The 27814-nt window shown below is 43.7% G+C and overlaps 1 protein-coding gene across 1 annotated transcript in view; it reads left to right on the forward strand.

Annotated features, from left to right (window-relative positions):
* Positions 1 to 27814, forward strand: part of PRKCH (protein kinase C eta) — a 237969-nt gene that overhangs the window by 201096 nt on the left and 9059 nt on the right. Inside the window, exons 11-12 of the mRNA XM_069596762.1 lie at positions 13975 to 14113; positions 14776 to 14964. Coding sequence (XP_069452863.1) covers positions 13975 to 14113; positions 14776 to 14964 — 328 coding nt within the window. The remainder of the gene's footprint in view (positions 1 to 13974; positions 14114 to 14775; positions 14965 to 27814) is intronic.

Consider the following 27814-nt stretch of genomic DNA (forward strand, 5'->3'; position numbering starts at 1 on the left):
AGTGATGTTATTGATAGCAACAGTAGGATTTAGTGACTTTCTTCTCCTCCAGCTTATACTGATTAAAGAGCTTCTCAGGTAGTCAGGCACAACTGAAGCGACTTAGCAGCAGCAGCAGCCACAGGTAGCACAGTGGTAAAGAATCTCCCTGTCAATGCAGCAGACACAGGAGACTTGGGTTCAATCCCTGGGTGGGGGAGATCCCCTGGAGGAGGAAATGGCAACCCACTCCAGTATTTTTGCCTGGAGAATCCCATGGACAGAGGAGCCTGACGGTCTGCAATCCATAGGGTTGCAAAATGTTGGACTTGACTGAGTACACACGCATGTACATACTGCTCATAAGAATGGTATAGTTTTTTAAGGAGAAAAAACTGGAAATAGAATTCCCATACAACCCAGCAATCCCACTGCTGGGCATACCCATGGGGGAAACCAGAATTGAAAGAGCCACATGTACCCCAGTGTTCATCGCAGCACTGTTTATGATAGCCAGGACATGGAAGCAACCTAGATGTCCATCAGCAGATGAATGAATAAGAAAGCTGTGGTACTTATACACAATGGAGTATTACTCAACTATTAAAAAGAATGTATTTGAATCAGTTCTTATGAGGTGGATGAAACTGGAGCCTATTATACAGAGTGAAGTAAGTCAGAAAGAGAAACACCAATACAGTATATTAACGCATATATATGGAATTTAGAAAGATGGTAATGTTGACCCTATATGCGAGACAGGAAAAGAGACACAGATGGAAAGAACAGACTTTTGGACTGTGTGGGAGAAGGCAAGAGTGGGATGATTTAAGAGAATAGCATTGAAACATGTATTTTTAAAAAATGGTATGATAGCGAACTGTACCTGTAGTGAACTGGCTGGCAGATGAACTTAAACCAATCTTTTCCTGCTGTTCTGGGTGGGGCTGCTGATGCCGTACAGAGCACCTTAGTCCTTCAGAATGTGGTCTCAGCAAAGATGTGCAAAGGAGACGAAAGTGTTAGGTGATGAGGTTGTGCCAGTTCTTCAGACATTTTGCTGGTTGTTGGCGCCAGGCGGGGGCACCTCAAGGCAACCTGCTTTGACTTCTTGATCTCTTCCCTGCAGAGCCATTTATAAGCCAGGTGTGTCACTTAATAATGTAATAGACTTCCCTGCCCCAAATGCAGAAGCTTACAGTAGTTACTTAGAATTTAAAAAGTCTGTGTATACTCCATTATTTTTGATTCCCATAAAAATCTGAAGTAATAGGCCATGCTGTGATTTGTTATCTGGTCTTTTGGTTGATGAGGAAATAATAAGTGATGCTTCCATAGCACTTCAATGCATTGTGGGCACTGTTTTAAGCAATGCATATTAAAAATTCGTAATTCCCATAAGGCAGGAACTGCTGTTATCTGGATTTCACAATAAGGAAATAAACATGGTGGTTAAGTAACTGGCCCAAGATTACACAGCTGGTAGAGATCAGGGCCAAGACTCCACCCCAGGATGCCTGGCTCCAGAGTCCCTTCACCACACATTACACTACCTCTTGGAAACAGGAAGGCAAAAGTTGGTTGAACGACCTCCCCAAGGTTACCTGGGGAGGGGGAAGGAAGCACACTGAGAGGTAAACGGGGGCTCTATTCCTCCTAAGGGCATAGTTGAGAACTCGCGATTGGCCTCTGTGTATCTATCATTCTTGGCCACAAGTCCTGGTTTGCTCTGTCCCCAGAAATGGTCACTCTGGATTGTTATCAAATCATCAGCATGGACTATGGTTCCCTAGGAAATGTCAAATATGCCCCATAGGAGGATTAGAAATAACTCAGTTGGTAAAGAATCCACCTGCAATGCAGGAGACCCAGTTTGATTCCTGGGTTAGGAAGATCCACTGGAGAAGGGATAGTCTATTCACTCCAGTATTCTGGCCTGGAGACTATACAGTCCATGGGGTCACAAAGAGTTGGACTTGATTGAGCGACTTTCACTTTCAGAAAGTAGTTATTGCTGCATGAGACTTTATATTTGCAATAGATCTTTAGATTGCTTTTTTAATATACATAGAGGCATGTATAATGCTGTGGCATGGGTTATTTATGAAGTGAAATCCAAGGTTAGGTTCTGTTTAGACTAAGATTGATCACCTTGTGACCTTAACAATGTTTTAACAGAGAAACTGAGGTGCTGGGAAAGTGACCAAACTGAAATAGCCTATATTTATTGGATCAAGATTAGTCCAGCATTCAGGCAAGAAGAATGTTAATCTCCTCTCAAAAGGTGTGTTTATCTGCTACTTTTGCTTGCAAGTTAGGTGATACTTTCCAAAGCAAAACTAAGATGCACAAGCTAAAAATATTTTTCCTCCTGACTTGTGAATTCTGTTGATATTTAAGATCATAGGAAGTTATCATGATTCTCACTTATGCATTTAACAGATTAATAAGAATTGTTGTGTCTGACTCTTTGTGACCCCATGGACTCCAGCATGCCAGGCTTCCCTGTCATTCACTATCTTCTAGAGTTCGTTCAATTAAAAAGAATATTACTACATAAAACTGGGGAGTCTTTGGACAACATCTCCACATATAAGTGCTCATATATTTCAAAGTGAACAATATAAATGGTTTCTTAAAAAACATGGGCTCTTTGGCGTCAAGACTAAGTCCTGGGAATGGATAGGGTAGGTGTTGAGGAGGTAGCCTGACTTCTCCCAAAGGGGATGTCTTTTAGGGGAAATTTTGATGCTTTGCACATTTTGCTCTGATATGCATAGCATTAGGAGGAAACCAGTAAAGTTCCTTCTTGGAAAGAACTCAGATGTGTGTTGCTGCCCTGCACCCAGCTTGTGATCAGTAGTCTGGAAATGACCTGTGGAATATTCCAGGCCTACTCTTGGAGTTTGTAATTTGATTGGGGAAAGCAAGACTTTTTGTGCAAAACAGAAGACAAAGCAGTGCCGAGCATAAGCCATAACTAAGATGTGAGCTTTCCATTGAATTCTTAGGACCTGGGCGTGGCTCTGAACTCCAGGTGTCCTTGGGCTTTTCAGAGACTTTCCTTTAGATGGCTCAGGTTTCTTCGCCATGGGGAGAGCAGATAACTGGATGAGATCTATAGGTGTGGCTGAAAGTTCTGATTCAAGTCAGCCACGGTCTCCCTCCATCTCCCCTCCCGACCCCTCCCCTCTGAAATTGCTATTGTGTAAGGTATTACTAATGCTGGCAAAGATTTGTGTTTAGCCATTTGCCAGGCATATCCCTTCCTGGGTTGGGGCTATGAACTCTACTCCTTCCTGCCATAAGCTGTTCCTCATCACCCCCTGCCAGTAGTAGCCATGTCCCCTTCACATATTCTGCAAGGCTGCATGTTCCTTCAGCATCCACTGCAACAACTCTTGCTACTTGTTTACCCCAGGTAGTAACCCTGGCAAAGGAGGGACATTACTATCTCTTCTCGGTGGACTCTCTTCAGGGAACTGCCTCTGTGACAGGATCTAGTCCCATTAGTCAGAAGAGCCCTGGGTTTCCTTTGAGGGATCCAGTAGCCACAGCTGGACAGGTTAGCATTCTCATTGTCCCTTATTTACACCGTCTCCAGCAATGATGGCAGCAACCACAGCTGGCATTTCCTAGCGCCATGTGCCCTGTAATGTTAACCGAGTTGTACTCTATGAACCTGTTTGTTGGTATTGGTGCTGTGTGTCCAACATAAACGTGGCAGGATCTGTCGACCAGGATCCCCATCTGGTCCACAGCTGCCCCAATTGTCCTTAGACTCCTCCTGCTTAGGAGGAGCCGTGTTCTGATTCCTCCTTATTGGAAATCTTGCCATCCTCATCTTTGTGCACATGCCCTGCAAGAAGCCAGCCAGTGAGGAGCTTCTGCCTGCCTACCCTGACCCCAGCTTGCAGGCTCTCAGAATCCCCATGACTCCCTGATGCTGTTGGTGATCTTGCAGCTGGAGAACCTTTATTTCCTTGTTGTATTTCTGTGGTTGGGAAGCCAAGCTGCCCTGGCAGGTGGTTTTCCATGGGTCAGTTGCACTTGGCTCTCTGCAGTGGGGGGCCTGTGTAGTTAAAGGAGGATTCAGCTTGTTGATCACTGTGTTTCCCCTGAGTCATCAAGTCCAGGTCTGACGTTGTACCCATCATCTCTTCTCTGTTGGAGCTAGGCCCGATGGCCAGAAGGTCCCTGGCCACCAAGGGGCTGTCATCTCCTTGGTGTCTTTGTCCCAAGCCCTCCACTCTGCCTCCTGCTCTCCCACGGGATGCTGCCAGGCATCTCGTAGGAAGTGTTTTGACAAGAAGGATCGGTGAGAGTTTTTTCTTGGCAACTATAAAATAAAAGTACTGTAAGGAGCTCCTAAATAAATTTGTGCTGCTTCAGCCAGGGAATTTCAACCCTCCTGGAAGTGTAGGGGAGAGTGGAATGAAAAAAAAAAAAATGTGGAAGGCTCAACTGCCAGTTTGATGGCTCATTCATCTGATGGTCCTCCGGAGGTGTGTGATCCACATGGGGTGGACATTAGCCAAACTCATTGCCTCTTGCATTTGTCCAGAGAGTCAGCGAGTGTTTTCTTTGTGCTTCTTTTTTTTCCCCTACCATCAGACAAGGCAGGGGGAACTTTCTCAATCCCTCTGCTCAAGCTGGTCCTATGTGTACACAGGGGTGATGGTGGAAACAAGCTGCCTGTGTATCGAGTGCACCAAACAGCAGAGCTGGATAGAGCCCAGCATCTGGCCTCAGGGGGTTTGTTTGTGAGTCTCCGGCTCTGTTTTAAAGGGGATGAAATAGAGTCATTGCCACAGAGTCATTTTTTATGATCATTTCCCATCTCAAGTAGCTGTTGGGAAGAAATATGAAAAGGTAGGGGGAAAAGAGCCACAAAGGAGCTTCTAACATTTTCTGGGTTGGAAATTGTTTTACTGTTTTTCATTCACTGGAAAATAAGTTATTTTACATTCACTCTCATAATGATGAATGTTCATGCTTCATATATTAGTTCTTAAGCCAGTGTTGCAATAGGTCAGCCTCACAAACACCAGCTAAAATGTCACTTTATGAGGACAAATGGCATGGGGACCTCATTTAATAATTCAGAACGTTGCTTCATTTAGCAGGGGCCTCGTTTTCATCTTTAAGTTTGTTAAGACTTTAGGGACACATCATGGAGCATTTGAAAATATCAATGCCATTCATGATAATTACGTACATGTGAGACACTTAAAATAATTTCATTGGCTAAAAAAAATGAGCTTATGACAACAGGTCAGAATTCTGAGTACACAAATGTTCACATTCCCTAAGGAAGTAGGGTGCTTTTTTTCGACATGCCCTAGCAACCTGGTTTCCAGAATAAATCATTTCCACTCCTACCAGTAGATCAGTTTCCCTACACATCTTCCTTGGGAATTATAGCCTGGAAGAGTAGAGAGACTAAGAAAAGGATTAAAGCCAAAATACAGAAATACATATCTTACGACTTTTTCCTGGTTATCAAAGTAATATGTAATTCCTACAAAAAATTTAGAAAGTACAAAAAAGAAAACATTCATGAACATATCATCTAGACATATAACATAATTAAGAGAATATTGAAAGTACAATTTTGTGTTCTGCTTTTTCATTTAGAATTGTATCATCCTGAAAATCAGTCATGAAACCCAACAGCTATAAAAAGATTGATAGATTTGATTATATAAAAATATGAAAGTTATCATAAAATAAGCTGAACAATAATATTTGCAACCAATATAACAAATTACTGCTGTCCATTATGTGTAATGAATCTCTACAATATAATCCAAAAACTAACTCAAATTTTAAAACAGGTAAAACTTGTGACTAGGCAACACACAGAAGAAATACAAATGGCCATTAACCATACAGATTTTTTTTTTAAGTTTAATCTCAATAATCAAGAAATGAAGGTAAAACAGTGAGATCATTTTCCCCTAGCAAATTGGCAAGGATGGAAGGGTGATTACATCTAACTTGAATAAGGAAGGTAAGTGGATGCTCTTGTACACTATTGGTGGGAGTATAAATTGGTGCCAGCTTTTTAGAGGGCAGTTACTCAATGTCTGTTTAAATTTTAAACATTTTTACACTTTAACCCAGCATTTCCACTTCTGAAAATGTAACCCTCCTATAAGAGTGCAAATAATGTTCATTACTGCATGGAGTAATGTGTTTAAAGATGCAAGCAATTAGAAACAATCTACACGTTTATGGAGAAGGACCTAATTAAATTAGGGAACATCTTTATGATGGAATTTTATGTAACCATTACAAAGAATGAGGCAGATCTACAGGCTATAGAAATATGTCCAAAAGTTCATTAAGTGAGAAAAGTAAGTTACTTCATAACATTTGTTAGTGTAGCATTAAGAAAAGATTATATGACTACAAACCTGTTCTTCTTTTCTCCATAAATTTTTTCAGGAATGATGGAATTTAATAGAATGAAAATAGTATTTGTATAATCACAAAAGAAATCATTTTCGAAACACAAAATTTCTGTCATAGACATTTCCCTGTGTTTGTTTGTCCTTCATTATACCTCATACAATTTTAATAGCCTTCATAAAATTCTGTCATGGATATACCATAATTTATTTAGCTGTTTCCCTCTTAATAAGTAATTTAGCTCACTTCCAAAATTTGCTCTGTTATGCACAATACAGCAACAAACATCTTTGTAAAGTAAAAGACCTAAATCTACACTCCCCAAAGGATCCCTTCATGTAGCAGAGGTTGCGAGTTTAACCTACAAAGAATTCATGAAATGGTTTTGAACGTGAAAGGATAACATTTTCTAAGCCTTTTAAATCTTAACAGGACTACATGTGGTTCATTGGAGGCAAAAGAGTTGGATCTTTCTTTCCTGGTACTCAGTTGTGCTACCCACTCTGACTATAATTTATCTCACTGGAAAAGATTGAGGACAGGAGGAGAAGGAGGCGACAGGGGATGAGATGGTTGAATGGCATCATTGACGCAACGGACATGAGTTTGAGCAAGCTCAGGGAGATAGTGAAGGCCTCGGAAACTTGGCATGCTGTAGTCCATGGGGTCGCAAAGAGTCGAACACAACTGAGTGACTAAACTACAAAGTGTTTGTGGTCTGAGTGTGAAAGTGACGAGGGATGTTATCCTCAGGATGCTCTTTCCAAAGCTTCATCCCAAGCCTTTGCCTTTCCATTCCATTCTCTCTCCCCAGGTGAACTCATCCACACCCAACTAATGACTCATCATTTTCTGTCCCTGGCCTGGCCTTTCATCTAAGCTCTGGCAGTGTATATTCAGCTGCCCATTAAACATGTCTACTCAGATGTCTAAGAAATACCTCGATATGTCCGAAATAAATTCTTTGAGTCAGAACATGCTCATACGTTCTTCTTTTTTTACCTTCTACGTCTTTCCATTACTAAATCCTGTTACTGTCTTCCCCTGGTAGTTCTCCATCTGTCTAGCTCTCTTTACATTCCTGCCCCGCCCCTGGTCCTGACCACCATCAGTTCTTTTCTGAATACTCCAGTAGCTTTCCCACTGGTCTCTTCATGTTCTGTCTCGTCCCCTCTGACCTGTTTTCCTTGTAGCTGGAGGGGCTTATTGTAAAATCAGATTAATGCCATCTTTCTCCTGTGTAGGACCTTTCAGTGTTTTGTTTTTGTTTTTTTTTTTTTTCCCTCTTGGACCAAAGTCTGAAATCCTTATTGGGCCCTGCTGTATGAGGCTCCTGCTCTTTCCTGTCTCCTTTCATCTTCTGAGTCCCTTGCATATTGCCTGGTTCATGGATGGTACCCAGAGATTATTTGGATGAATGAATGGCTGAATGTCTTCTGTTAGATAGCACACAAATGGCATTACTATAACATGTGATAAAACCACATTTTAGGCTTTTGCTTTTTCAGTGACATTTTAGAATTCTTTTACCAATTTAATACAATTGGCCCTGCTTCAAAAAACTGTCAAGTTTATATAAACCCTGATATTTAAAACACAAACTAACCCTAAATGGTTTTGTTTTGAGACTAAGGTCATAATTCAAATTCACTCTCTTGGCAAATGCCACCTCTTAACTCTTGCCTACACGTCAGCTTTTCTTCCTTAGAAAAGTTATCCTTAGAGTTATCGTCATTGTATTTAACAACTAGAAAGAGATTTGCTATGTGTTCCCCTATTCCTGTACCTTCAAGGATTGTGTGAAATTAATCAACTCCTCCACGCAAAAGTTAAGAACCAAACAAAAAATTTATTTTTCTAGAATTTTGATTGTGCATTTAATAATGCGTCACAAAAATGTGACACGTTATTTGGCAAATCAGTCTCAGGATATTTGTTGATTATCAGATGATTCTTGTTTTAATTGATGAAGTTCTCTCAGGAAACCGCCTACTAGGAGAATTAGCCAGTGACACAGTAGCACTGTATGGAAGAGAGGGTGCCTACTGTGGTGGGTTTGGAGCCCAGGACTTAGAGGGAGGTGAGCAGAACTGAATTCAAATCCTGACTTTATCCCTGGATCACTAAATGATGTTGATGTAGACCTTACTTCATAGGGTTGTTTTGAAGGGAAAATAAGAATGTGGATGAAGCACTTAGCATTAGTGAACATTCAGTGTGTGTTGCTACTACTGACACTAATCGTTGTTATTGTTGTTTTGTTGTCATCATTATCATCCACAGAACGTTTTTTCAGGTTCTCTAGACACACACATACACACAAATGAGCAAACAGACAAAAAGCAATATACTTAAAATAGTATATTGACTGTATATTTTAGGGTAACCAATAGCAAAGCTGTACTTTATCTAAGAAATAGTCTTCTAGATTTAGATGTTAAAATATGGATAGATGAGACGATTTCATATTTTGGATTTGCTTCCAGATCCAACTAAAAAGATGGGTCAAGAAGGGAGTAGAAGTACAGTTGAAACACGATTGGGCGTTGATAGCTGTTTTTGCTGTGTGATCACCACAGGAGTCGTTATGTTATTCACCATACTTTCACATCAGTTTGAAATGTTCCATGATACAATTTTTTAAGATACATTAAAAATAGCTTCTGAATAGCCTCTTAGATGCATTGTTGTCCAAGGAGCCAGTCTCAACTCACTGCTCTTTATTTCTTTTGGAAGAATAACTGAGTCCAGAGATCTAAGCAGTAAGACCTCCTGTCATTCTGTTTTATGAATCTCAGAATAGCTCATGGTGGAAACAAAACAAATACAATTTCTGAATTTCCTTTGTTTTCAACCACTTCAGAATCCTCTCTGAAACCACTGTGGGCATTTTAAGTAACCCTCATTACCCCGGCAAGAACAATGCACCTTTCAAACCGTCAGGGAGGATAAAATAACTCTTTCTACCCTTCTGTGCTTGCATAACAAAGGTAGAGCTATTAAATACCACTGCTCAATAAGCTAATGAATGATGAGGCCGTAATTGTGTATTTGGTGTTTTAGGATCTGAGCCTGTGCCCTGTATGAACTTGTAATCTTCATTGTGGAGCCTTGTTAACTTCGGCTGCTGACTTACATGTTGGCTGGGGAGGCTGAGGAAGTCCAAAGCCAAAAACTGACCTCTCTGCCTATTTCATATTCAATTCAGGAGTCAAAGAGTGGCTTTTTTTTTTTTTTTGCTTTGGTTTTTTTGTTTAAGTGAAAATAGCTATTTACCCTTAGCGTGGAAGCTGACAAGAGCCACAAATGGCTCTGTGTTCTCCTCTTTCATATGTGTGTGTGAGCCAGGGGAAAGGATTATGCTTGGGTCCTCTCTGCTTTATAATTGCCCCTAAAGTGGTGTCTTTTCCCCAGCCCCACTAAAGCAAAGAATTTGAATTTATTATATTTCAGGGCTCTTTCTTTCACCCCTGGCATCTCTCTCCAAGAGGAAAAGCACTTGGATTTTTGTAGGTTTAATTACTTTGGCACAAGGGTCCCAGTGAAGTTTATGGAACTTCATTCCTTCCCCCCAAAATAAAATAGGCTCTGAATTGGCTGGTGCAACTCACCGTGACCCATCCAAAATGCCTCCGTTTATCTCTTTGGTCAGCATCTTGTGCCAGGCGTGCGCTGAGGCTAGGGAGCAATAATGCTCAGCCCCAGCCAAGGGGTGAGACAGGTGTAGAGACAGAATGCAGCGAATGCAGTGAAAGTTGTCGGTCATAGAGCTGTGAACTGGGTGCTCTGCGGACATCAGCACAGACCTCACAGTGGAGGTTTGAGACATTTGGGCTGAGGGCAGAACTGAATCCTCAGGTTATCTTATGCTCTTAATCAACCCCCCTTATTAGTTCTAGTTGAGAGTTTTATCCTGTTAGGTAGTTCAGTTCAGTTGCTCAGTCATGTCCGACTCTTTGCGACCCCGTGGACTGTAGCACACCAGGCTTCCCTGTCCATCACCAACTCCTGGAGCTTACTCAAACTCATGTCCATTGAGTCGGTGATGCCATCCAACCATGTTATCCTCTGTCATCCTCTTCTCCTCGCGCCTTCAATCTTTCCCAGCATCAGGGTCTTAGGTAGTACTTGGTATGAAACCAGCAATGGCATTTCCCTCAAGGCTGGTCCAGTTCTGAAAATGCCTAAAAGGAGACTGCAAAATCAGGACTGAGGTGTAGAACTGGCCTGTCTGCCCTGGGGCATCCTATGACCAGGTGAAGTCACATCCCTAGGGCCGCTCAGTTCCTTGCCCTGAGCAGCGGGGCCATGTCCCAAGACTTCTCTGTGCAGAGGGCATTGTGATGGGCAGCGTATGAAACTGATGACAAAGCACTTTTCCCTCCCCAAACAAGTCCTGATACCTGTGACAGCTGCTGAGTAATAAGCAGTCAAACCGCTTAGTTGGGACGTTAGTCACACGCTCTCTTGAGCAATCTCAGGTCGGCTCTTTAGACCATTGTAAGTTTCTGTTAGCACTTGCTTCTTCTACCCAAGGAGATCCTTTCCAAGCTCTCAGCAGGCACAGTGGCTTCAGGAGATTTTAGAAATGCAGCCACCATTTCTGGCAGTGTGAGAGTCAGAGGTTTCTGAGTGTAGGACCGCACAGAGGTGGGCTGCTGGGCTGGAACATGGTGCTGACAAAGCCAGACCCGAGGCTCAGATCCGCTAAGGCCTTGATCCCTCCTGGAGCCGATGAGAAGTGGCTGGCAGATATTCGAGATGACAGTGTTTGGACTGATGAGTCCCCAGAGGAGCCAGACAACCAGGCACTAATAGGGCCTTGAGTCTGAAATCACGTCTAGAAGAACAGCTGAGACCATGCTCTTGACAGTGGCCTTGACCAGAACCCTTCCTGCTCCCCTGCAACACACACACCTGTTCTTCTGGGATCCTGCCTTCATGTGGGCTAATGAATCTTGCTCATACTGTGTGTGTGTTGAGAGGGCAGGGGAGGAGGACACGGTTTCCACAGACCAGAGCCTACTGAAAGCTTGTGTGGGAAGTGGGATTCCGCCCAGGGAAAGGGGCAGGAGGCCGACTTGGGGGCCGGGGCTGGGTCTGATTTAGAGGTGGAGGAGCCTCGCATTGCTGAAGTGGCACCCAGCATATCTCCGCCTGTCACCCGGGAGACACCTGAAGCATAAGCTCAGAGCGGAGGCTGGCCTGAGAAAGTGCTGCAGCTCTCATCTTGCTTATCCGGGGATTCCTGGAAAATGGGACTTGGTTCTCCTGCCTGCGTGGCTTCCAGTGACCCCTGTCTGCAGGTCCCACGTGGTCCGGCCGCATCAACTCGCAGGGCCCAGTGTGGAAACCAGTCTTGCCAGTTCTGTCATCACCTGCCTCCCCCGAGTCGCAATGTGATCCTGGGCTGGACAGCGACCAGCCTCTTCTCCCCTTGGGCCAAGCAGCCCAACAGGCCTTTATTGTCAGAGCAGAGATGGGAAGACATGGGAAAACATTGTCAGAGCAGAGATGGGAAGACATGGGAAAACGGATGCCCCGACACAGCCACCTGGGGATGCGAAGGCCCAGAGCAGCAGTCAGTAGCCCCCGCTGTGGAGAGGCCCAGTGAGGGGCCACCACCACTCCGCATGGCACAGCCCCTGGAGGCCGCGGCTACTGCAGCTTCCCACCTGGCAGTTGACTGCAGACCTCCAGGTCAGGGTGGTCGTCTAGCATCACTGCTGGCTGGGCAGCCTCCTTCCCTGCTAAGCCAGTGTGGTTGCCTCCGAGCACATCTTTCCTTCAAAGATCAAAGGATAGAGTTTGTCGCCCTGTAGGCAGGGCTGCTCCCCCAATCCTCCCCCAAGGCTAGACTGAGAGGCCCACAGTAGGATGTAGGTGTGTGGGACTCTTTCCCAGCTTGCCGTGGTGCCAGCTTCCCTCTGTTATGATGCCTGGTAGGTGTGGCAATGGGAGACAGTTGGTGTCAGAAGCCTATGTTGGGGAGGGGGTGCTTAGGAGCACTGCCTTTCATTTGCAGACAGTTTTATTGACAATTGACCCATGTTCCTACTTCTGTCAATACCCTTCACCAAGCAGTTCTGCTGCTGGAAACTCACTTCCCTTGATTCTGCCCTTCCAGGTTAGGGGAGGGAGGGTGAGTGCTTTGCCTTGCACTCACTATAATATCTGAGGTTTCTATGTATCTGGGCTATACCCAAACAAACCCTGTTCTCACTTCTGTTTTGTTTTTCCCTGGTCATTAATGTCCCCACTAACCCACTGAATCTAAGGCAGAAACCCGGGAGTCATCAGTTCTGCTGCTGCTTCTCCTCATCTACCTCTAAGTGGTCATCAGGCCTTAATCCTGATAGTCTTTTCCCAAGCTCTGCTGACTGATCCCTACTTTCCATTCCATCTGTCACTGTCCTAGTTCAGGTCTTAACGTCTCTTCCCTGGACTCTCTCAGCTTCCCTCTAGCTGATCTTTTCTCATCAGCTGGAAAACTTAGTTAGAGAGCTTCAGTGGGTCATGTTTGCCTAATATCTAAGTATCAGAATTCCTTAGTGTGGTATGCAGGGCCCTTCACAGTATGGACTTAACTCGGCGTTCTAGCCCTGGCATTTTGATGGCCCCAGTGTTTCATGTGAGTCCTCGTATGCCACCTGGGGTTCCTGAGCCCACCTCATCTCTGCTCTTGCTCTGTGTGCTGGCCCTGTCCACCTGCCCACGGTGACCGTCTCATACTGCTTCCCACCTGGAAGATCGACTCACGCTGTAAGACCCAGCTCAGTTTCTGCCTCTACTGTGGCACAGACCTCTGTCCTGCCGCTAATAGGAATGAATTGTTCCTTCTTATTTTTCTCCCACAGCATGTGGTTCCTACTTCTCTCATGCCATTTGTATTACACAACAGTTGGTTCTGTCTCCCTCCCCCATCATTCTCCTTTCCTCTTTCCCCCAATATATGTGTGTGTGTATACACACATATTTATGTATCTACACACACACACACTCATCTATGTGTATATACTTTGAACAAAGATTTATTGAGTGCACTATGCTAGGCACAGTGTGAACCAGATGCATCTGATGCCTCCTCCATGGAGCTGACAGTCTGGTGAATATCTGTCTCCCAAACACACAGTGCGGTCCTTAGGGAGAAGGGTCGTCTTGCTCTTGATGCCCATCACAGTGTGTGCCGCACAGTGGCCACGTGCTCTAGGACTTCACCGAGCGAAGGCCAGTGGGCAGAGATAGATGCCACAGAACAGGGTGTAGGGTGGGTGGATGTCTCCTGTATAGGTAGTCAGTGGGAAGCCTGGCAGTCACATTGTCAGTTTTTAATGGGCAGCCTGTGTTTTGATATGTGGTTAGCCCATTCAGATGGAACCATCATCCAGGACTACGAGGCAGATTTCAAGAGTGGATCTCAATCTGTTATCCACATAACACAGAGAAGTGTGTCCCCTTTGAAGGGTGGGTGCAGAAAGCTCTCCCGGCTGTCTGACCCGCCATCTCATGACCCAGCTCAGCCAGGTAGGTGGTTTGGGGCCCAGCTGCCCCACCATATTTGCTGCTCTGTGTTTCTTGCAGAGATCTGAAACTGGACAACGTACTGTTGGATCACGAGGGCCACTGCAAACTGGCAGATTTCGGGATGTGCAAGGAGGGGATCTGCAACGGGGTTACCACGGCCACCTTCTGCGGCACGCCTGACTACATTGCCCCGGAGGTGAGTGTGCTCATTGCTTAAGCAGCTTTGGGAATCCAGACTCCCCAGCAGCCCCATTGGAAAGGCAAGGCCAAGCAGACGCTGCAGCTTGTGGGCAGCGTTGAAAGCTGACACCTCCAGACTCCTCTCTGGCCCCTTGGGTGAATGATGGCTGAAAATGTCCTTGGTTCCTCCCAGCACAAATTCAAGTCCAAAAGAGTTTTGTAAACTTCGCATTTGCTTCAGGCTTTAGCCCTGAATGAGGACAAAGTGCACTCTACACCTGGCCCATTTAATTTTCTTCTTTGTCTCTACATAGAGCTTTGATTCTGGCCTCATTTGGTAGAAATAACCACAAGCTCTTGAATTGCCCCCATATGAATGAGTGAGCCCATCTCCTCCTCCTCCACAGATGTAGTCCCAAAGCGCTTTCTGGTTCGGATCTGCGTATACTATTACTTTGGCCTAAGTAGATCATAGATGTTTGACCACCGGGATGAGAAGGCCTCTGATTTGACCCCAGGAAAATACACCCCAATCTGGAGATGGACTGAAACATGCATGCCAGGGCAGGAAATTCCCTTGCTTTACTTCAGCTCCTAATCCTCATTTTCTGTACTCATTAAGGGTGCGTTTGTTCATCAGATGCACAGAGCTCCTCTCACGTCACCCCTTTTGCACAGATCCTCCAGGAGATGCTCTACGGGCCCGCGGTGGACTGGTGGGCTATGGGTGTGCTGCTGTACGAGATGCTGTGTGGCCACGCGCCCTTCGAGGCAGAGAACGAAGATGACCTCTTTGAGGCCATACTGAACGATGAAGTGGTCTACCCTACATGGCTGCATGAAGATGCCACAGGGATCCTGAAATCTGTAAGTGTGACATACTCAGCCAGCTTTCCAGCTATTGCAAACCAGCTTGCTATGTGTGCTGTTTGGGTTTGAAGTTTGTGATACTATCTAATGGCTCTAACTGAAATGTGTATTTTAATCTGTAGAATCAAAGAACCAGAGTTTTCTCAGGCTTTTTTGTCCTCTTATGCAATAGTTATTTTGGAGCCAACTGCCCAGATGACACTAGTGGTAAAGAATCTGCCTGCCCATGCAGGAGACACAAGAGATGTGGGTTTGATCCCTGAGTCAAGAAGATCCCCTGGAGGAGGAAATGGCAACCCAATCCAGTATTCTTGCCAGGAGAATCCCATGGACAGAGGATCCTGGTGGGCTACAGTTGCAAAGAGTCTGACATGACCAAGCAACTGAGCACACGTCATAGCCATTCATAGCATTGGTGGCCAAATACCAAGTATTTCTACCACTTATGGCTTCAGTGTCGGTGAAGTGATGCTCCTGTTTCATCCAGTCAGGATGTATGAGGCTGTTGGGTCATGTAAATGGCACTACCAGTTGTTTCTGTACTGATTGTGTTTCTGTTGGCAACATCCAAGGAGCAGGATGAAGGGGCCTTTCCAGTAGTGTTGGGAGAGGAGACGTTTTTCAGACTTGGGCAAGATCTCATTTGCTTCCATGTGGTCCTTGTGCAGGTCAGGTACCAGGCCCACAATTTAGGTGCAGTGTGGAATAGCGTGTAGCAAAGGTCTTTCTTTTATGCATTTAAGGCAATGTGATGGAAGCCTTATTTTCAAGTGTGGAAGAAATGTGGATTTGATGCTTTTATGTTGAAAATAAGAAAGTAACAAGTAATATACACAATGGATGACAAGATCCTACTGTGTAACACAGGGAACTCTGTTAAATGTCATGTGGCAGCCTGGATGGGAAGGGAGTTTGGGGGAGAATGGATACATCTGTATGGACAGCTGAATCCCTTTGCTGTCCACCTGAAACTATCACAACATTGTTAATCAGTTGTGCTCCAGTATAAAATAAAAAGCTTTAAAAAGAAATAGATGAAGAAAGCCAGAAAAAAATTAAGAAGGAACAACCAACAAGAAAGCGAAATTCTTCCAGGGCTTTGATCCGGGGCCCTGCCAAGTGCCAATAACCTTCTGATTCTAGGAACTGTTTAATGTACAGAATGATAACTAATTTTTTAGTATTGTTTATTACCAGGTATATGATATCACCTGTTGTCCTTACAGTCTTATATATCCTGTAGACCCTGAATATACCAGTAAAGTATAAAGTTATAAAAAAAAAGTTAACATGTAATAAGAGAATAACGTAATTTGGGTCAATACCCTATTAGGAAATCAGGTTATTATTTCCCAGTATATGCACAGGGAGAATAAAGATGAATATTCTTCAAATAGGGGAAAATCAGAATAATCCATTCTCTCTGGGGGATATCTATGGGATAAAAATTACTTTGCCCAAATCATATCACTTCCTGTGATTGGAGACAAAAAAAAACTAAATTCAGGAAATACCAGCTTTGTTGGTGAAAGATTTGTCTCTCTGGAAATCTCCAGTCATATAATTAGTGTCATTTTAAGGACATGTTGTTTACAGATCACTCTGTCCTGGGGCTGATGGCATGATTGTTCCTGAGAAGTCTCCACTTCTCAGGAAATGATCACAGAAATCCTTCTCAGGCAAATATTGCCCAAGTGAATCATAATTTATAACTTGATTCTCAAGTTCAGGCACTGGTGCTCTCCTGATATTGAAGAAGCTTTACTTGCACATAGAAATAAAAGTGAAGTACTTTGGGATTCTACCAATTGTCTTCTATCTACCCTGTTTTCATAAGAAAATTTTATTTGTATATTTAGTAGAAAATTTAGACTAAGGAGAATGTGGCTTTTATAATTTCATTAATAAAAAATCAGGGAGAAGGGCTTATCTTTATAGATTTATGCCTTAAAATTTCTCAGCCCTTGGAAGGGAAATGTACTCACCTCAGCTACCTGGCCCCAGCTACCTATGATGACCTAATCTATGATAACACAACAAATTGTGCTGCAGAGTTGGGCTTACTTTTGCGTTATTACTCTATGGTCTGGAGTTGGGGTCCTCTGACTCCCAAGGCATGCTAATTCCCTGTCGCCTGCACTGACCACCATCACAGTACTAATGGTTTTTCATGACGCACATATTTAGTCCAATTACCACAGCTGATTTAGCTTTTTTACTATTTAAAAGAAAGACCCCAGAGTTATATATAATTCAAATGAAAATGCTAGTTCATGCCATAAGGAAATATGCATTGTTGGCCGTAGTGTATAAAAGTTATTGTGCTTGGTACCATGAAGGGTAGGAAACAAAAGTCAGTCTGTGCCTCAAGAAACTTTAATGTTCCCTATTTAAGGATTAACAGTCCAGTTCAGTCTTTCTCTGATAAACACTTAATACCTTTTGAATCCAGGTCGGGAGAAATCTTTAGAGACCACATCAGCATTTGAGCTGACCATCACCCACATCTGCTTCTCTTAATTGTTATAGAAGTCCTCAACCTCTTTTTAGCATTTAGAATCCTCTTAAGAGAATTCTTCCCCACTAAATCTGAGACACAGGTTTCACCCCTTTTAACCCAATCCCTATAAAACCTAGAGTAGCTACTAAGCAAGGTTAAGATTCACATGGAACTATTAAGATGATTTATATTTAACCAGATAGATCCAATTACTTTTTTAAAAGTTTTTTTAGTGTATAGTTGATTTACACTATTGTGTTTCAAGTGTACAGCAAAGTGAGTCTATTATAAATATGTTCATTATTTTTCAGATCCTTTTCCCATACAGGTTATTACAGAGTATTGAGTAGAGCTCCCTGTGCATACAGTAGGTCCTTGTTGTTTATTTTATATATGTAATGTATGTATGTAAATCCCTCATTTATCCCTCTCTCAATTACTTTATATCTTTGATATATATAGAAGCATTGCTGGTAATTAGTGTATATGTTATCTAGGAGCATCCTGCCTCCACAGTCTTTGTTCTGGGAGAAAATAGCCTCTGGTGCCTCGCGAGAATTTGCTCTTCAGTGGGGACTGAGTTGTTCCCTCTCCCTGCAGACTCGCTTCTGGGAAGCTGTGAACCTCTTCCCTTCCCTTTATTTTGGCCCCTTTCTAGTGCCAGCAGCTCAGTGGATGATGCTGTGTCACCGGATGAGCACTGACTTTCTTAAGTGGCTCTCTGTGTTCTCTGTTGGGCATCTTCCTGAACGAAGCAGCTCAGGTTTCAATCCATGACAGGCTTATCTCCCAGCTGTGTTATGCTCTGGCTGAGTGACCTTGGCAAGCTAACACACCTCTCTGAATCTGTGTCCTTGCTCAAAAGATCTGTAAATTGAAGTAATAAAATCCATGTCACAGGGTTACTCCCCAGATTCAGTGAATTAGTACATGTAAGCCACGCAGGGACATGGTAAGCATTCTGTTTCTTCTTCCCTCAAGGAGTATACCTTAAGAGCAATTTTCTGAAAAACACTGAAAAAGATGTCAGAGAAAATTACTAAAACATATTCACCGAGAGGATTTCGGAGACAGCTTTGTACATTTCAGCCCCCAGGCCTAAAAATAAAAGGCTTAAATGCTGTAGCTGAGGAAATTCAGCTGTTCTTGGCAGAGGGCTGAGATATTTAAACAGAAGTGTGATCAAAGAAAAGGAAGAAACCATTGAGGAACTCTCAAGACGTGGGGAGAAGCACCCAGGAGGGAAGTGTCAGCGCCTGGTGGTGGAAACGGCCTGCAGAGCAGAGCTGTCCGAGGGCAGATGCTGGCTCGTTCACCTGCTGGCTGCGGGAACTTGGGCACACAGTGTGATTTTGCCATGCCTCGGCTCGTTCTCATCTGTACTCTCGGGATCGGAGATGATGCGAGGGGGATACTTGGAACAGTGCTGAGCATAGACTAGATGCTCAGAAAGCAGATGCCAATGTCATCAGTGAGAGCGGGGTGCATTTTTAGGCTCTTTGCCCTTTTCTCTGAAAAAGTATGATTCTACTTATTGTATTAAGAAGAGGGTTTAAGGAGCAAGTCATACCTCACAAACCATTCAAACTGCTTTCTGGTTCTAATTGCAACTTGATTTAATTAGACCAATATAGTGGGTTGTTTGTTTTTGTTTTTTGTTTTTCCTAGAAGAAACCTAAAAAATCTTTTATTCCAAATCCATTCCAATTCCCTCATTTAATAGATGAGGAAACTTGAGGTCCAGAGAAATTGTGACTCACCAAAGGCCATTCAGCACATTACTTAAAACAACCAAACAAATTAGAACCCTTGTGTAGCTCTCACGGGAATGTAAAATTGTGCAGGCACTGTGGAAAGTGGTATGGCAGGCAGTTTCTCAGAAAATCAAACTTAGAAGTACCATATAACCTAGCAATTCCACTTCTGGGTGTATATCCCAAAGAACTGAAAGCAGGGGCTTGAACATATTTGTATATCAGTGTTCACATCATTATTCACAAAATCTAAAAGGTAGAATTGCGCTCATTTCACATGCTGGCAAGATTATTCTCAAAATTCTTCAAGCTAGGTTTCAATAGTACATGAACCAAGAACTTCCAGTTGTACAAGCTGGGTTTAGAAAAGGCAGAGGAACCAGAGATCAAATTGCCAACATCCACTGCTGGATCATAGAAAAAGCATGGGAATTCCCCCCAAAATTACTTCTGCCTCATTGACTAGGCTAAAGTCTTTGATTGTGTAGATTACAACAAACCAGAAAACTCTTAAAAGAGATGGGAATACCAGGCTACCTTACCTGCCTCCTGAGAAATCTGAATGTAGGCAGGAAATAACAGAACTGGACATGAAACAACAGACTGGTTCAAAAATCGAGAAAGGAGTACATCAAGACTGTATGTTGTCATCCTGCTTTTTAACATATATGCAGAGTACATCATGTGAAATGCTGGGCTGGATGAAGCACAAGCTGGAATCAAAATTGCCAGGAGAAATATCATTAACCTCAGATAAGCAGATGATACTACCCCTATGGCAGAAAGTGAAGAGGATCTAAAGAGCCTTTGATGAAGGTGAAAGAGAAGAGTGAAAAGGCTGGCTTAAAACTCAACATTCAGAAAGATGGAGATCATGGTGTGTGGTCCCATGACTTCATGGCAAACAGATGGGGAGAAAGTGGAAACAGTTACAGATTTTATTTTCCTGGGCTCTAAAATCACTGTAAGATGGTGACTGAAGCCATGAAATTAAAGACGCTTGTTCCTTGGAAGAAAAACTATGACAAACCTAGGCAGCATATTAAAAAGCAGAGACATCAGTTTGCTGACAAAGATTCATATAGTCAAAGCTATGGTTTTTCCAGTAGTCATGTATGGATGTGAGAGTTGAACTATAAAAATGCTGAGCGTCAAAGAATTGTTGCTTTTGAACTGTGGTGTTGGAGAAGACTCTTGAGAGTCCCTTGGATAGCAAGAAGATCATACCAGTCAATCCTAAAGGAAATCAACCCTGAATATTCATTGGAAGGACTGATGCTGAAGCTGAAGCTCCAAACTTTGGCCACCTGATGTGAAGTGCCAACTCACTGAACAGGACCTAATCCTGGGAAAGATTGAGGGCAAGAGGAAAAGAGGGAGAGGATGAGATGGTTGGAGGGTATCACTGACTCAATGGACATGAGTTTGAGCAAACTCTAGGAGATAGTGAAGGACAGGGAAGCCTGGTGTGCTGCATCAATGGGGTCACAAAAAGTTGGACATGACTGAGCGACTAAACAGTAGCAAAAAGTGGAAGCAACCCAAGTGTCCATCAACAGGTGAATGGATAAACAAAATGTGTTATATGCATACAATGGATTAGTCACCCTTGGCAAGGAAGGACATTTTGATGCTTGTTATAACATGGATGAACTTTGAATGCATTATGTTTAATGAAATAAACCAAATACAAAGGGACCTCCACTTACATGAGAACCCTAGAGTAGTCAGATTCATAGAGATAAGAGCAAAATGGTGGTTGCCAGGGGCTGGCAGAGGGGTTGATAGGGAGTTAGAGTTTAAGGGATGATAAATTTCAGCTTGGGAAAATGAAAAAAATTCTATAGATGGATGGTGGTGATGGTTGTACAACAATGTGAATATACTTAATCCCACTAAACTGTGCATTTAAAAATGGCTAAGAAGGTAAATATTGTGTTCTATATCTTAGCGACCCCATGGACCGCAGTCCACCGGGCTCCTCCGTCCATGGGGTTCTCCAGGCAAGAGTACTGGAGTGGGTTGCCATTGCCTTCTCTGATATTATACCACAGTGAGGGGGAAATACCCTGGGATCAGAATCCAGTTTTTTCTGACTCCTAGTCCAGGGTTCTGAGCTAGCCTACACCTGGCCACTCCCCATTTTTATTCTCCTTTTCATTAATAAGCATCCTTTGCCTTTAGAGCCCCACATGTTTAGCACCCAAATAACTCCCTGATATGATTCTTTCCAACTGTCCTAGAAACATGAGCCACTGGAAGGAAGCTTCCAGGGTGCCATGTACTTAATACTCACAGAGCATGAATCCGCCAACCATCTAACTTTCCATAAAATAAGATATAACGTTTAGGATAAGAATGTTAGTGTTATTTAAAGACTGTGCATTTGAGTCTTTCTCTATTGACCTGAGATGAGCCTGTGACCGTAAGAGAAACTGATACATGAGGGAATTAGGACCCCTGTCTCATTCCACCCAGCAAATACTTGTCAGAAGCTTTCGCTTGGCTTGGCCTTGTGTGAAGTGCCGGGAAGCAAAGCTGAAAAGACACAGCTTCTTCTGTTGCTCACAGCCTCATAGGAATGAGAACACGTAAACGGATACTTAGCTCGCTGCCAAGGACGAATGATCAAAGCTCTCTCTGGGGTCAAGGACAGGGAAGTGACATAAGGACAAGGCAGAGGAAGCAGCGTCTCAGCTGGGCGTTGAGAAACAAAGGTTCAGTAGGGTAGACGGGGCGGCGGGGGGCAGGGGGCAGGTAGGGGAAGGATATTCTAGACAGGAACTAACTTGTGCAAGTACTCAGAGGGGAGCAGAGCATGTCTGTTCAAAGAAGTGCAGTCACCAGTTCCACCGTTGGTGCGTTAGGTGAGGGTGAGGCCTGGGAAAGATGAGTTTAGGACTTGGGACCTCTGAGGGGTCCAGGAGACATTCGGAAAGCGGTCTATTCCTTGCAGTTGGTCCCGTGGGTCTGGAGCTCAGGAGAGAGGTGGCAGGGGAGCAGACGTGGACGGGGGGAGAGGGTGAAGAGTGAAAGAGGGGGCCTGGGGACACCAGTGTTGAAGGCGTGACAGTGGAAGAGGATTCGCTAAGGAGGTTGAGAAAGAATGGCTTCGGGTGTGTAAACATCTCTTCTGAAGCCTTTCTGCTAGTTTGACTTGTGAAATAGGCTGGGGCTTTTGCAGTGTGCTTTCGCAGTGTGCTTTCCTCAGACACTGATGCTCACAGTCTTCCGAGTAGTGCTAGCCGGGTTCAGTGTTAGTCCTCGGCCAGAAAACCGAGGGCTTGGGAAATGCATCTGTTAGGAGCTAGGTAGGTTGAGACATTTTTAAGGACTCTGCACGAATTTTCATTTTGTTTTGCAATTCCAGATCAAGGTAAGATACCTTGCTTCCTTTAAAAATATGGACTTCAGGCCTTTCCCAAGGATTTTGTAACCATCTGTGATTCTGGGGGGCTTACTGACTTCAAAAGTTCCTAATGTTATGAACCTGGAGGGTATCATGCTTAGGGAAATAAGTTAAAGGACAAATATTGTAGGATATCACTTATATGTGGAATCTAAAAAATACAACAAACTAGCAAATGTAACAAAAAAGCAGCAGACTCACAGACATAGAGAACAAACTGGTGGTTACCAGCGGGCGAGGGAAGAGGGGAGGTAGCGAGACAAGGGGAGGGGATTAAGAGGTGCAAGCAACTGTGTATAAAATATATATAAGCTACAAGAATATATTGTACAACCACAGGGAATATAGCCAATATTTTATAACTATAAATGGAATAGAATCTATAAACATTTTAATCACTGTGATGTACACCTGAAACTAATATAACATTGTACATCAAGTATATTAAAAAAAAAAAAAAGTTCCTAATGTTGACTCCACTGGGTGTTAAAATCCCCAAACTATCAGGAAGTCATGCGTGCTCTTCTGGATTGTAATCATTTGTCATGGAGCTTGGTGACCATTAGAAACTTAAACACAGAATTTCAGAGATGGAGGATGTATAAAAATAGTTTGTCTAAATCGCTGGTTGGCAGGGGAAGCAACCTCACATAATAGAATGGAAAGAACACACACTAGTCTGAGGGTCACAAGACCTCTACTTGCCACTGCTGCCCAGTCTTTATTCCTTAATGCAGTGATGATAACACCTCTGGTACCCACTTCAAATGGGGTAGCACCATGAAAGCATTTTCAAAGTGGTAGGCACAATGCAGAAGGTGTTAGTATTATTAAATTATGAGTAGTAATTTCACAGCACGCTGAGAGCTGTCATTATCTTCATCCTCTCTTTGAACATCCACCAACATCATCAAGATTATTAAGTGCTTAATTGTACATGAGGCTGTGTTAGCTTTTTATTTTGGAGAGAGCTGTGTTTCTGTTTTCCCAGGAGCCTTTTTTTTTCCAATTAAAATTTTTTTCTTATGCTTTTTTTAAATTGAAGTGTAGTTGAGTTACAATGCTGTGTTAGTTTCAGGTGTACCGCAGAATGACTCAGATATATATATATATTATATATGTAATGTATATAATATATATCATTTTCCATATTCTTTTCTGTTATAGGTTATTACAAGATGTTGAATATAGTTCCCTGTGCTATACAGTAGGTCCTTGTTTTTTATCCACTTTATATAGTGTGTATCTGTTAATCCCAAACTCCTAATTTATCTCTCCCACTCCCAAGTTGAGTACCTGAGGGCACCCCAAAGAGGGATTTTTAACAGATAACACACGGAGAAGGAGAGAGCGCCCACTGGTGAGCCGTGCCCACGCAGCTCCTCTTATATCCGCGTGTGACCCTTTTCTGCTGGGTCTGCCCTTCCCCATGGGAGAGGCAGGAAGGGCCAGGATCCCTGAGCCAGCCCTTCACATCCGCTCTCACCACTGTCTCAGTGTGGTGGGTCATCCCTACTTGGCTTCCTGAGATTTCCCGACAGTCTTGCCTGTGGATCATAAGGTCAGCAGCATTCCTGGAATTGGCGTCTTCTGGATATTTCCCTGCCCTTTTTTTTTTTCCTTCAGAAGGAAATGCTTTCTAAATGCCGCCTTACTTTAAAATAGAAGGTATTATTATTATCCCATGTCTGTAGAAACTGTGTGGATGCGCATTTATGTAACACCGTAGAATCATAGAAGTTCATGACCTGGAGGCTTTGTATGGTGTGATAACATCAGTGAGTCCCCTGAATTCAGAGTGAGGGGTGTTCTTGTCTGTCGTTCACGGTGAGGGAGGGGCTGAACAGGGTGGGCACCGGCATCTCACGCAGCATAACCCCTAACCCCGTATTCCTTTCCTTGCCTCACTCATCATCTTGCCGTTCATCATCTTTACCCCCACCACAGGACTGGATAGCCTTACACCAAAAACTGAAGGGTCTCCCCAGAGTTCACATAAACGTGGAGAGAGGGCTGAGAACTTGCTGGGGAGAACACTCCCCGTGGAGCACAGAGTCAGTGGGGGAGGGGAAGTGGAGTACAGAGTTTTGGGCCCAATTTTCTACGTGAAAATAAAAAGCCCAAGTCATTAAGCAGTGATCCTGACAACTAAAAATAACCACAGTATCCACTCCAATAGAGAAGACTATTTTTCTCACTTGCCCTTTCGTCTCTCCTGTCTCATCTTCTCTGTGAAGGTTTATGTTAAATGCATGTTCCAGAAGCAAAACTCTCCTACCCCTGCTCTCAACAGGTTATATAAAAACTGGCAACATCCACAGAAGGTAGCAGAGAAAAGATAAATAAAGATACGCGCTCTTGTGTGAAAAACAGATGTACACTTTCTAGATTGCTGACCTTAGAGATGATTTAAAAAATTTTTTTTTACTTGATTTCAGTATAAACACATTTTCTGTTGGCCACCGTGTCACTGAGTTTCCTAAACTGGTATTCAGTTATCCCAAAATGCTAATAATCATGACCCAGAAGAAAATATATGGTTTGCTCAGAGCTTCGGCAGTTGCACTGAACTTTGGCTTCATCAGCTCCAGAGAGGCTTGGCGGGGGCAGTCCTCCTGAGTCCCCAGAGCTTAGGAAGGTGAAGGCCTCCCTGAGGTGAGCGTTCCTTTGGGCTCCATCATCTCCGGTGAGCGATCACAAGGCGCCAGTGCTGACTCAGGTTAGTCAACGCCCTTTCCTCCTTCTCACACAGGTGGCCAGGTTAAATAAGTGCTGAAAGGGGTTTGGTGCGTTCTCCTGAGTCACCTTTGTCAGTTCAGGAAGCACTGTAAACTTGGCCTCAGAAGGAGATTATAGCATGCTCTTGCTTCTGAGCTTCACAGAAATTAAAGTGTATGCTTGCGTGTGGGCTTATCTTTCATCATACCGATCAGATTTCATTCCTCTGTGCATTGTCTGCAGGAGTCTCGCTCACCTCTGTGTACAGAGAGGGAACCACAAGTAATCAGGGCTCCTCTTTTAATGCTGAGTGTGTCCCACACCTGTCACCAGGCAGTTAACTGGAGTGGCACTGAGCGTGTTCCTCAGCACTTCCTGCTCCCCTCCTCGCAGAGCTGGGAATGCTTGAGGCAGTAGCCAAAGGTGGTCAGCCAGGGGGAGGCCGAGGAAGCAGAGGGAAGCCAGGGTCTTGCAGAGGAGCGAGCTCTCCACCATTACAGCCGATTTTTCAAATACTGTTGCGGGGAGAATCCAAAAGTCAGTTACCGAAAGATCCTTTAAAAAGAGGATGGTTAACGTGCAGCCTGGCAGTGCTTGCCCGTGGCCAGGACTGGAGTTCCCATAGGAGGAAATGGAGCTTTGGGCTTCTTACTGAAACTGACACTATAGAAACGGGTCATGTACTCACAGACAGACCAGGCTGGTATAGGCAGAAGGCAGAAAAATGCTGATCATCCTAGAGACTTCATTTTTGCCATGTTGTTAAAGTTACTCTTCTCAACTTCCTTCCCCCACTGTAGATTGTTAGGACCTCTGTTCTTAGAAAACTTACATTTTATCTGTGGCTAGCAGTATGAAGGATTTTTTAAAATGAAGTATTAATATCACATGACTCTTTAATCTTCATATCTCAAACAGGATAAAAATGTCAGGTTTTATAAAATGAGCCTAGAAATCTTTTCTATGTAGAGATTTGCTAACTGATGTCTGTGGGTCCCAAGAGATTGAGCTGGAAAAAGTCTAGTGAACAGAAGTAGCACACTTTGTTTAATTTGTCACTTCCAATTATCACACAGCGTTCCTTTTTAGCAGGTGATGGTTAAGTTTGGTTTGGATACCCAAGACAATGTGTATCCAGAATAAAGAAGGGCGTTGGACTGGGTTTCATCAAGGGGAAATGAAGACATTGTATACTATGCCTCTGGCAGGTCTTGCTCCCTTTCAGTAGCTGTGTTTAGAGGATCATAGCGTCAGGAGAGCTTCCCTTTCCTTTAACATTTGGGAGTTGTTTTTGTCTGGAGAATCCCAGGGATGGGGGAGCCTGGTGGGCTGCTGTCTCCAGGGTCGCACAGAGTCGGACACGACTGAAGCGACTTAGCAGCAGCAGGAGAGCAGTTAAACCCTCGCCATCATTCAGAGCTGCTTGGGACTGGTTTGCCAGGAATAAAACCATCTTGGCCAACAACATTGGCATTGGCACAAGTGCCTGACCTTGGGCTTCCTTCTCTGAGACTCGCTTCTGACCTTTACCTCTTTTTTTAGCCAACACTGTAACATAACTGTAATGAAGCTACTGAGATAGCTCGGGTTTCAGGGGAAGCTATAATGAGTGTAAAACATCGGCAAGGCAAAGTGTTAAGAGCAATGATAAAGAATTAACTATATGCCCATGAACAGCCTGCTGGATTCCAACCATAGACAGGATGAAAAATATCAACAAACCTGCCTACTAGTTATCAGTTTTATATATAATAGTGTGTATAGGTCAGTCCCAATCTCCCAATTAATCCCTCTCTCCTTGCCTGCCCCCCAGTAACCTTAAGTTTGTTTTCTGCATTTGTGACTTGTTTCTTTGTAAAAAGGTTCATTTGTACCATTTTTTTCAGATTCCACATATAAGCAATGTGATATTTGTCTGACTTCACTCAGTATGACAGTCTCTAGGTCCATCCGTGTTGCGGTAAATGGCCAGTATTTCATTGTTTTTATGGCTGAGTAATACCCCATTGCATATATGTGCCATATCTTCTTTATGATTCCTCTGTTGATGGACATTGAGGTTGCTTCCATGTCCTGGCTATTGTAAACAGGGCTGCAGTGAACACTGAGGTGCAGGTGTCTTCTCAAATTAGGGTTTCCTCCAGGTATATACCCAGGAGTAGGACTGCTGGATTATATGGTAGCTCTATTTTTATTTTTTTAAGGAACCTCCATACTGTCCTCCAGAATGGTTGTACCAGTGTACATTCCCACCAACAGTGTAGGAGGGTTCCCTTTTCTCCACGTCCTCCCCAGCATTTACTGGAGATTTCTTTGATGATGGCTATTCTGACTAGCGGAGAAGGCGATGGCACCCTGCTCCAGTACTCTTGCCTGGGAAATCCCATGGACGGAGGAGCCTGGTAGGCTACAGTCCATGGGGTCGCTAAGAGTCGGACGTGACTGAGCGACTTCACTTTCACTTTT

Source organism: Ovis canadensis, chromosome 7 (assembly GCF_042477335.2).
Source record: "Ovis canadensis isolate MfBH-ARS-UI-01 breed Bighorn chromosome 7, ARS-UI_OviCan_v2, whole genome shotgun sequence".
In the NCBI taxonomy this organism is placed as follows: domain Eukaryota; kingdom Metazoa; phylum Chordata; class Mammalia; order Artiodactyla; family Bovidae; genus Ovis; species Ovis canadensis.